This window comes from Trachymyrmex cornetzi, unplaced genomic scaffold, assembly GCF_001594075.2.
Source record: "Trachymyrmex cornetzi isolate Tcor2-1 unplaced genomic scaffold, Tcor1.1 scaffold61, whole genome shotgun sequence".
Taxonomy (NCBI): domain Eukaryota; kingdom Metazoa; phylum Arthropoda; class Insecta; order Hymenoptera; family Formicidae; genus Trachymyrmex; species Trachymyrmex cornetzi.
In genome coordinates this window covers 1,856,784-1,869,083 of record NW_017299926.1, presented here as the reverse complement: position 1 = coordinate 1,869,083, position 12,300 = coordinate 1,856,784, and the positions used below count along the sequence as shown (strand labels likewise).

Genomic DNA, 12,300 nt, shown 5'->3' with positions numbered 1-12,300 from the left:
TAGGTAAAATAATACACATTCTATTTCCTATTAAAATCTATTAGATATTAAATAAAATATTCAATGAATACAATATTATAAAAATATATCAAAAAAATTATATAGGTACTCGTTACGTGAATATAGGATAAAAGCATTTATGTTAACTTTTTATCTATTCGATCTTTTTATAATTAACTTTTTTGAATTATCTCCGCGCTTTAACTATAATATTATAATCCGTTTTATTATAATCATATGTTAGAATATAGATATAGAAACTTTAATCTTTAATTAATCTTCAAAAAAAAAGTAAGTCTAAATCAATAAAGTATATAATGTGAGATATATAACATGGCAGAACAGTTATCGTTGGATTTCATGTCCAATAATTTATTTGGAATAATATTTTATGTAGTGTCTCTTATTTTTGAACATGGCCGGAGCCACTACCGTGTCTCCTGATTATTAAATTAATTTAATATACTAATGTAAACAAGCATCTTATATAAATAATATTACTGCATCTATTATAAACCTTCAAGAGGTTTATTACTGAAAAGTATCCATGTAATATGATGCTGACTTGCATCTCATTAAACCTACCAAAAAATGTATCATATTCATGATGCATCTTATAAACCTACCAGAAAATGCATCACATTCTTTAATTTTTGTAAGATATAAGTTAACGTCATATTTAATTAATAAATATTTTTCAATAATAAATCTCTCGCAGGTTCATAAGATGCGTCATTTAGGTATATGTATAAAACGCTTATTAACATAAGTATGTTATATTATATATATATATATATATATATAATTATTAGTTTAATAATATAATATTATTATTCCAAATAAATATTATTAGGCAAAAGATCAGTTAATAATCGTTTTATCAAAAGATTAAGTTTTATTTTGTTAATTAATTTTCATGAATATTTTATTTTATCATAAGATTTTAAATGGCGTCGTAACGTTTTGTCTATACCCAACTAAATTATTAAAATAGTAGCATATATTAAATAAATCATCGCACTAACACTGCAGTTTCTATTATTGGAACTTTTATCTTACAGCATTTCAAGTTTATCCGTTCATTCACGTGAATAAGTTATAAGAAAAATTTCTTCATAGTCGTTTTCTCGCCCTCTTTCTCTTTTTCATATTGTCTGTCGCGTCAGTTCGCGTCGCAACTTATATCTCGCTTCTGGAGATTATAATCTTGAAGAAGGAAGTGTGCATTATCATGTGCGCAGATCCGTGAAAATAAGGTCTCGTCTTCCAGCGCAAAGCAGAACATACGGAGATCGAAAAAAAAGTGCGAGCAGCATCACTCACGACCAAATATTATTTGTATATCTGTGTGTGTATACTATTTTAATATTCTTATAATATCTTATTCTTATCCATCTTTTAATGTTCATGAGTCGAATGTATACGTTTTCTAATAAAAAAATTCTGTTTCAATTGACTTTGGTTGATGCTTTACTCGCGGAAAGCTTTTCTATCGCCATTTCTTCTGTCATCACCATTTAGCAAGGAAAAAAATATTAGAAGAAGAAAAATAAAACCTCAAAAGAAAAAGGGACTGCAAAACTCCCAAGAAAGAATTGCTCGTCTCTCACCCTTTCAACATTCGTGACACTTAAGCCTCTAGCAAACATTTACACTAGCTATGTATAGAAATAAGAGTGAGTTTCATCGGTAAACATTTCCAAGCCACGTGTGCAAACGAGATGCTGAAGAAGGACGTTCAAGTGTAAAATTGTAGAAGTGACAAGTTAATTTTTTATGCAGACCACGATTTCGTGTTTGAAATTCTTTGACACGGTCTTCAACATATTTAGCTACAAGTGACAATCTGTATTGTATAAATGTTATACTTATGTAATTACATAATATATTTCAATTAGACATAAATTGGTACATTTATATTTCTTCCGATAAATATATTGCATATATTGATTATAATAAAAATAAGATAATATATATAATACTACGATAAATTGACACAAATTAAAAATTTTAAGAATATAATTATCGATTTTTTGTTTAAAAGCTTAATTATCTAAGTATTATTGTGAAAATTGTTATAACGCAACAAGATTTAACTTGATTTACTTTTGTAACCGTAGATCAATGACAAACAACATAAGAACGGTAGATTCAACAGGTGTTATGCTGCGAAATTGCGTGGAGTAAAATCTAAACAATAAGAAAAACAAGAGCGAAAACAACGGATTCGCTGTAAACCATGTTACAAGAATTTCATTAAATTCGGCTTCGTTCCATAATATATAACTATACGATATTAGCTAACAAAACACGATTGAATGACCCATAAATAAAATTTTAATTTTACATAATTTTATGTTAGGCATATGATGGCGCAGCACAATCAAATGTATGTATAGAATAAAAATTTGATAATGTGTTGATATGTACAGATTATTTATGTAAAACAACGTTCAACTATAATAAAGAACCATAGGTTCGATATTGATATAAATGGATAAATGAACGAAATATTCAAATTGTTTAAGCCATTAATTTTTGTTAATTTATGCGAATTGCATCTGCAAATATCGACCGGATATTCATATCGTTGGCATATATTTTATTGATTAAACCTCTCTCAATTCGTGCAATACAAAACAAATTATTACCGTATGCTGATTAATTGACCAGTATATTCAATGCAATGATGAAAATATGATGGTCCGAACAAAACAATATCATTATTATAATAACGCAACTCACACCCGTGTTTATCAACAACAAAATTTCATCGACATAGAGCTCGTTGATATACATAAAAGCATCATTAAGCTAATTAATTTGTTAATTTGAAATATTACTTTTAAATAAATTACAAACAGAATTGTGTCATGTTATTATATATTCCAGGTTCGATAAGCAACATAGACGGCGCTGAATATCACTGCAACAAGACTGCCGTGCGAAAGGTAATCAGTGGCGTCGTTGGTGCAGCGAGTTCAGTAACTTCGATTCAAGTTGCCAATCTCCTACGATTGTTCAAAATACCTCAAGTAAGTAAATAAATCCAGTTTTCCCAATACAATGTCTTAACGACTGAGTGAACTATATAAAATATTTCGCGAAAATTTTTATTTTATTATTATTAATTCTCTTTCATTTATTCTTTTATTTTAAATTATTTATTCTTTTTTGCACAATTATTTCTTAAAAATTTTTACTATAATGTTTAATATTTATCATGTACATGTTTTTTTCATGTCACTATTTTTTCATTTTAATGAAATGAAAAAATAGTGACAACAGAAATCTTTATCATTTGCATAAAAATCTATATTCACATAATAGATTATTTGTATGAATGAATGCAAAAATAATCATGATGCATTGATAAAATAATTTAAATTTATAAAAGCTAAATTTATAAAATACGATCCAATTTTAGAAAACTAATATAATAAAACGGTAAGCGGATAAAGAGAGAGAAATATATATATGATAACGACTTTTTACAATTTTTATAATACTCTACAAAGATTTAGAACCAGGCAATACCGTCGTACTTCTAGAGGCTGGAGAATGAAAATGCCAGGTTAGGTGGCAGTAAACTGTAAAAACTTCATTCTTGACGAAAGTTTACAGAACGGTTTAAAATCTTCGTACCGTGAAATCACCTCATCCAACGTTACTTTCCTTATAAGCCATTCGAGTCTCTTGGCCCGTTTTATCTCTCAGCGCTCTATTAGGTTGAGGTTTAAAGGGTGTTATTATTCATCTAGCCGCGAAAGTGCCATATTGCTATTAAACTTTTACCAACTTTCTGTTACTTTAATATTTGGTATCAACTAAAGGTAAATCAGAATAAAATTTCAATAGTGCCATAGTTCGTAATTTCTTACGTTTGTAACTTCTTACAACCTGACAACAAAGTAAAATTTAATGATCATTTCTTTAAGCAATATGATCAAAACTAAAAAGACAAGAAAAATTATATCTTTCATGGTTATATTATATATATATATATATATATTGACTATAATGCAATTAGAAATCTTTTAAATCCTTTGAATCTTTTCCCCGATATTGATGTAGACTCGTCTAGTAACGCTAACTATAGGCATATGTTCATTTATAGTCCAACTCGAGGACAAACTTGAACTTGTTGATCATCGACTACTCGAATTCTAAGGTTTCGAGGTAACTCTATAATAATAGTTCATCTAAAGCTCCTTAACTCAAAGTACCAATAGTCGATTCTGGTGTATGAGTTAGAAGATTAACCTGCTTATATCGTCCACATTGTCAGGATCTCATTTTACGATGTTGAGTTTCTCGCCGTGATAGTTACTTGTATAGTAGAGATCGAACGCGATAATACGTGCATTTACATGCAAACTTATGAAAATCATATTAAGAAAGGATCTAAACAGCAATTTGGTATGACAATTTGGTATGACAAGAGGTGATAATGACCTTTAACTCACATCGAGTAGGATACATGACGCGATCAATGGTAAAATATCTAAGTAATTCATATTGATGAATTGAGCTAGCTACAGATTTACGTAAAATATTTTTTAACTAAAATATTTTGAATGAATTATTTTACTGAAGTATTTCAAAATTTAGCTAGCTATAGATTTATATATAATATTTTTGGCCCGTGCGTAGCTAGCTAAATTTTTGAAATACTTTAGTAAAATAATTCTTTCCGTGTATATGTACATACGCTGCAACCGTAAACCGAATAAAACGATAAATTTTTCTTTAGTAGTTTGTTAACCAAAGTTCTTGATACATTACAGACAAAACTAGGGATGTATTATATTGTCGGAACGTAATCCGTCCCCATGAGACACGACTTGTATACAATTCTTACTTTTGGATGACTCAGGTGTTTGTGACAAAGAGCGATACTTTGCGAAAACTCGTCACCGCGCGATTCATGCCTCTAAAGATCCACAGTGGTGGAGTTTGAAAGAGATTTTGCAGAGATTTCAGGGAAGACGTGAAAGGATCAGGCGGAATATAAGTCTAGGGAAACAGCGACGGATTTAATTTTAGTCCATAATTCTTTCGGTAGGATTTCTATCCATTTCTACGGTTGGGCGTAAGTTTGCGAAACAGTTCTGCGACATCGTGATCTATATCATCATACCAGCTACCAGAAACTGAGAAGAACTACTCTCTAAAGCGCATTTAAATTGCATTTGCATAAGAAAACAAAATAATACCGGATACTCCAAAGTATACTCGCAAGTTCTATTTTAAATACAGGTTAAATGTACTGCAGGTTAAATGTAAAAAAACTATGCAGAATATAGGAAATAAATGTAGATTTCCTTCTTATATAATTTTTTAAAATTAGTAAATTTGTTTATCACTGAAAAATTGCATTAATAAATAAGTCCACTATATTGAATAATAATAACAATGTAATGTTTATATAATGTAATATTCATATAAAATATTTTAAATCATTTCTCAAAAATGGAAATTATATCGGTATATGCATTAATATTTTATCAGACATGAAGTTTGAATTAATCTTTGACTTGCAATATTATTGTAATCAATAATATAATAATTCCATAAAATCGTAACTTGCATTATTGCTTTACTATATATTTATAATTTATGCTCGTTAAAAACTTTAACTGAACCTAACATTGGATTAATATCTGATTCTCATTTATCGAGATTATTACCAACAAGTCATAAAACTTCTTATATTCACTATACATTGCAAATATAGCGAATTTTTTTTTCGCACTTACTCTTGCTTTCTTTGACGCGTCTATTAAGCTACTCGGTCTTGTGAAACTTATCACGTCGGCGTTATGCTAAACTAGAAAACTGTTCGAGAATGTGACGTAAAACGGGATCGCTTTTTGCTTATTCCAAAAAAAAGTTGCAAACTTTTATGAATTCCTCGACTCAGTCAATTTCATACTTTTGCTTTTAAAAGAGTCGAGGCAACATTTTTTTACGAAAAATTTAAGTGCTCGCTACTATAATTTCCTCAAATAGACCGAACTTTTTAATAAACTTGTTTCCAAATAATCCAAATGAACTACTCGCAGTTATTATATGTATATGTAGATATAATATAGTTTGAATTCGATACTCTATACACATGGCGCATAGTTTACGTTAGTATATAAAAACATCAATTTTTTTAGTTTATTATATTATATAAACTTTTAGTTAAAAAATAGTTATAATATTATAATTACTGCTGGTATTGTCGTCATTATTATTGTTAAAATAAACTACTTAATATTTCAAATTATACTTTGAAAGCCGCTGCATATTAAATCTTTTTTTTTTCCTATGTGATAACAGAGAAAAAAAGAACGGTAGAGCATATGCCACACACTAGATCTTATCAGTGAAATATAATTAATGTATTCGTGTATAGAATAAAAGGAAATACAGTAATTATATCAGTTACAATGATTAAAAGTATAAACGTTTCGGCCCTGAATGTGGCCATCTTCAGTATAAAATAAATATAATGTATACAATTATAAAAATATAAATAATTACAAAATGACAGTTACATTTAGTGGAGTAATAAAGTTTTTACGTTGTCAATTAATAAAAATCTAATAAATATTGTTGAGTATTAAGTCGCCAGATGAAATTATCGATTGATAAAATCCTCCAATGTAAAATTATATTAATTACAAAGATCGTTAACGTCAAAATTTAATTGCCAAACTAAAATGTATGTACTAATTAGATATTGTCGCCACATTATACAGATAAAATTAAAAAGTAAAAACTGTAGTCTCACCTATATCTTAAAAACTAGTAACGGTAGATTCGATCGTGGAAGATATACCCTTATCTTGTTATTCTTAAATAAATTGTCGTATAATGTTCTCTCAAGTTGAAATCAGAGATATATATACACAACTCAGCAAGAAGACATCCAAAATTAAGAGAGAAGGGGAAAAAATAATGTGAGAAGGAAAAACATTCTATTGGGGCAGAAGTAGGAAAAGAATATACATAAAAGAGTAACAAGATTATTATTATAAAATTAAAAATATGAATAAAAAGAAAAAGAACAGAATAAAATTAAGAAAAAGATTGAATAATAGGTAGATAGATGTTAGGTAATTTGTCTGTATCATTCTGATTGTTAATACCATTTCCCTGTTTTTTGATATGAATCATTTCCGAGATAGATCTTTTATAAAACGAATGTTCTGAATCTAAAATATTAATATTATCCCAATCTATCTGATGACCATACTCAAGTTGATGCAGAGAAACAACAGAATGATTATTAGATTTTCTAATGTCGGATTTATGTTCTTTAATTCTAATTTTTAATTTTCTTTTTGTTTGTCCGACATAAGAGCAATCACAATCACAACAACTAATTTTATATACCACATTATTATTATCCATCTTATTTAACCTATCTTTATGACCTGTTTTAATGAATTTATTTAAACTATTAACTAGTTTATATGCTATATTCAAATTATAATTTCTGTAAACATTATGAAATTTTTCTGTTAAGTTTTTCACATAAGGTAAGGTGCAATAAATTTTAATATTATTATCAATCAAATCTTTATGATTCGTTTGATTCAATTTATTATTATGAATAAGTGACCTAATTCTATTATTAATTGTGTTAAAAAGAAAATCTAATGGATACTCATTATTTATAATAGAGTGTTGATCATATTAGAAATATTTAATGTGTGATAATTAGGATGTGAAAGATATATAATTTTATCAATTAAGGAAAAAATAATTCCTTTTTTATGACATAAAGGATGATTAGAAAGAAAATTTAGATATCTCCCTGAATGAGTAGGTTTTTTATATAAGTCAAACATTATCTTATTATCTATTATTTTTATTGTTATATCTAAAAAATTAACACTACCGTCATCATTTTCTTCTAATGTGAACTTAATTCGATTATGTTGAGAGTTGAAAATTTCTAAAGTTTGATTAATGTTTTCTTTGGGCAATGCTAATAAAATATCGTCTACATATCTGTAGTATTTAGGTATATCTATGTCAATAGTAGCATGAACTTTGCTTTCGATATCTTCCATAACCAAATCAGGAATAATAGGCGATAAAGGAGAACCCATAGGCATGCCGAATATCTGTTTAAAATACTTTTTCTCAAACTGAAAATATGTTGAGTTTAAAATAAACTTAATAGATTTAATAAAATCATTAAGTGGAATTGTTGTATGATTCACAATGAGATCCCATCTTTTCACTATTCCTTCAATAGCTAATTTTATAGGAATGTTCGTATACATTGATTCAACGTCAAAAGAAACCAATTTTAAATCCTGATTTAAAGGTCTACCATTGAGTTTAGAAACTAAGTCAAAACTATTTTTTATAAACCCAAATTTTGATTTCTTCAAACTATTGTCAATGATAATTTTTAAGTAAATAGCAAATGGATAAGTGGGACTATTAATACAACTTACTATTAATCTAAGAGGAAAATTAGTTTTATGGATTTTTGGCAGCCCATAGACACTAGGAAGAACTCCATTAGTCATCAACAATCTTTTATATAAACTTTCATCAAAGTATTTTTTATTCTTTAGATTAATTAAAAGACTCCTAGAGTCATTAGTTAATTTATTTAGTGGATCTTTATTTAATGCTAAATAAGTGCTATTATAGAAAGTAAATTGTTCATTTTTTTCTTTGTATTCAATATTATTTAATATTACTGTGGTATTACCTTTGTCTTTCCTTTTATTCTATACACGAATACATTAATTATATTTTACTGATAAGATCTAGTGTGTGGCATATGCTCTACCGTTTCTTTTGTTTATTTATTAGCCACGTATTGAGAACAATTTTGTGATAACAGAGAGTTATTTGACTGAAAAGCATCGCTTGTCCCACAAACTTACCACATTTTTCTTTCATGCAACCTAGCAGTTTAGTTTATCCATATTCATAACAGACGAGATTGGAAAGCGTTCGATCTTCATCACTTTCGCGACAACTTGAGGCAAAATCTGGATTAAAGTCGATCTTCTCCAATGACAGAACATGTCTGTATTATTAAGAACATTATCTTGCGGAATGACGTTTTATTACCTAAATGTAATCAATCTTATAATTTTAATACCAATCTTATATAATTTTAATGGCGTTTTTTCTAAAATTAATTTCTTAATATTAGATTGTCACATTTGGGACAATCATGTGTGAAATTTGTTTCGAAATTATTTCACATAGATATATTCAGTATAAATTTTGTAATTTATATTGAATGCAAATGTGTATAATGGTTTCTGCAGTAACGTATCCCAAAAAGTTAATGTTACACAGAAAAAAAGACTATTTTTAAACCAACCGTAATATATTCATATACATATAAGCAAAAATATTGTAATCTTGCTTCAAAAATTTTAGTTTTGATATAAGATTTATTTGTATTGATATAAGATTTTTAATTGAGCAAGTCTTGAATTAAGTGCAAAGTAATACTTGCATCAAAACGAATTTAATCAAATCAAGATTGATATCTTTGAAGCAAGATTATAATATTTTTGCTTATAGACGAATATAATATGGTTGATTTAAGAATAGTTTTTTTTCTGTGCACTAACATAAAATGTAATATTTATAACACGCACGGTCTCGCGAGGCATAAGAGATGTATTATATTTCTAATTGGCTATATTATTCCGAAACGAAATACATTATTCATGTTAACCGCGACTTATATCGACAAGTATTGCTATACTCGTCACAGCTACGTACGATCCGAAGCGGCTGCGGACGACCGCTTAGCTAAACGATTTCTCCGCAACTTGTCAACGATGACGTACGATCGACATAGAAACACAGGCATAACACCCCGCATAAACACTAAGCACGTGAGCGGAAAGTGCATACACGTCAAAGGGAGCTTCACTATTCGTGTCAATCAGTATCCTACGTGTACACGTATGTGTCGCGCCATGATCGACAAGCGAACAGGAGTCAGTTCACAGGATTCGATAACACACGCCTACAAAGACTCAAGGCAATTCTGTGAGAGGTAGCTAAATTACAGCTTCCAGTACTTATGCTTAAATTACTCCGTATCAAGCTCTTTTGTTCGTAATTTGAAATTCATGAGTGTCTAAAAATTGTTAAATTAATTAAAGTATACACGTAAGAGTATCTAATGAGTTATCTATAAAATAATCTCTCAGTAAATTTGCGCGAAAACTATTTTTCTAAAAAAATTATAAAAAATTAATGCTTTAATGTATGATAGAACTGATAAAATAATGATGTCACTCGTAAGTGGTGTCTCTAGTGTTTATACAAACGAAGGTTAGAGGAGGAAAAGTTAATTTATTTGATTGAATGATTTAATTCCCATGTAATTTAAAAATTATACTTCCAATGCGTAATAATTGCTATTTAAGAGGGAGCCTATGTACCAACACGTGGTAATCTATTAATCGACCATTAATAATATTCTGCTCCTCACTGATTATTACTGTCCAATTAAAGCAGACTTTAATCATGTCAAGTATGTCACTATCGTCATAAATTTCAGTCACGATTTTCGCGAATCGAATTAGTTAGAAAGAAAACGCTCAGCAGCAATTTCTGTAAGTGGATTTCCATCTCTGCTAGGAATACCGAAACTCGCGGGATTACGATCGAGATTCAAGACGTAAGCCGATGCGAGCTCAACTCAGTGAACTAAATAATGAAATCGCATCTTGCCAGCAAGCTGCATCGTCCTTACGAAATTTCTCACTTGGAAATATGCCGTTGATGTCGTAGATTTGAATAATCGATAAGCCTCCTTCCGTTACTCTTCGATCATCGTCGTATTTATATTGATAAGGGATAAATCGACGAGGAGTAACACAAAATTTGTGATGGGAAATCCTTTCCCATGAAAAAATTAGAGAGAAAGAGAGAGAGAGAGAGAGAAAGCACAAAACGCTCATTTATGTGTCATCGTCTTTCGTTTAAAGACGAAATTTAGAAATGATCTCTGACGAAAATAATTAGATTCAATCTATAAAGTCTTTGGGTGGGTGTGATTTACATTATCCGATTAAAAGTATACTTATAATCGCTCGTAAAATTTTTTAATTAACGCGAACTTCATAACGTCGGCCGCCGGCAATTAGCATTTTTATCACGATCCAATTCACCTCCCTGAACATTCTATTTGATTTATGACAAATACCTTCAAAGTGGTCATTCTCTCTTTCCAATATCGTTATCAAATTTTTCAATTTTCAAAATTTTTTATAATATTTTTATTTATGTGTGTTTAATAAGAATCTGGAGACACTGATAGTGTCTCGGCGCTAAGCTACGCGCAGCGACACTGCCGTAGCTTTACTCGCGAGCCGGTTTCTTATACGCAATATAATACATAAGGATACATACATGTAATCAGTTTTGATATATTGTACATGATTATATATTATACTAGATTTTCGGACACGTTTAATTCCAATGCAATTTATTAGAAGATTGATAGAAATAAATAATCAAATTAAAAGTCATGTGCTCATGTTAATAATTAAACAAAGAAAATAGCAATATAAAACAATTATTTTTTAGTTATCATAACAATGCAACTGATATATGATACGAGCATAAATCCCTAAAACTAAATCGCACTAAAGAATTGACGAATTTATCGAATAATTCAGGAGAAATGTATCCTTTTACTCTATTTTATCGGCGCAGCGAATTGTGCTTGCAATTTCGCGCGGTTTGGGCGCAGCCGGTTCATTTCAATTAACGATAACGTCGTTTTCTAGATCCTACAAAAGGACTAGCTATATTGGTATGAGCCCAGCCATAGTAAAAAATGCAAACATCCGGGCATAGAATTCGTATCATATAATCTCCAATTAACACGCGAATAACAGTAAAACAGGTAACACGTGTGCTAAGTTATTTAATCCTCGCTAAATACAAATTTTGTAAAAATATGCAGAAAATGTCATATAAAATAAAATCTTCTGTATCAATGATAACTTTTTGGTTGAATATAATCAACTGTTTTTTTTTTTAATATATGTGCGTATCTTTATCAATTTTTCAAATTTAATCATGTACATATAGCTTGCAATACCTACAAATCGAGTACGTCGGGTTGCCTATCTGCCTATGGGCAGGGGCACGCTTTACTAGTAATGTAGAATAAGATTATATTGCAAGTCTGGCGGGGAATGAGACAAATAAGAAATTGAATTTTACATTCTGATATAGTAAAAATTTAATAATATAATATAAAATATGTATTTAATAATACAAATAATATCTGACTTA

At 29.1% G+C, this 12,300-nt stretch overlaps 1 protein-coding gene across 1 annotated transcript in view; it reads left to right on the top strand.

Moving 5' to 3' along the window:
* Glurb (metabotropic glutamate receptor B) overlaps positions 1-12,300 on the top strand; it is a 148,965-nt gene that overhangs the window by 103,816 nt on the left and 32,849 nt on the right. The window contains exon 3 of the mRNA XM_018516234.1: positions 2,893-3,035. Within this exon, the coding sequence (XP_018371736.1) occupies positions 2,893-3,035 (143 nt within the window). The remainder of the gene's footprint in view (positions 1-2,892; positions 3,036-12,300) is intronic.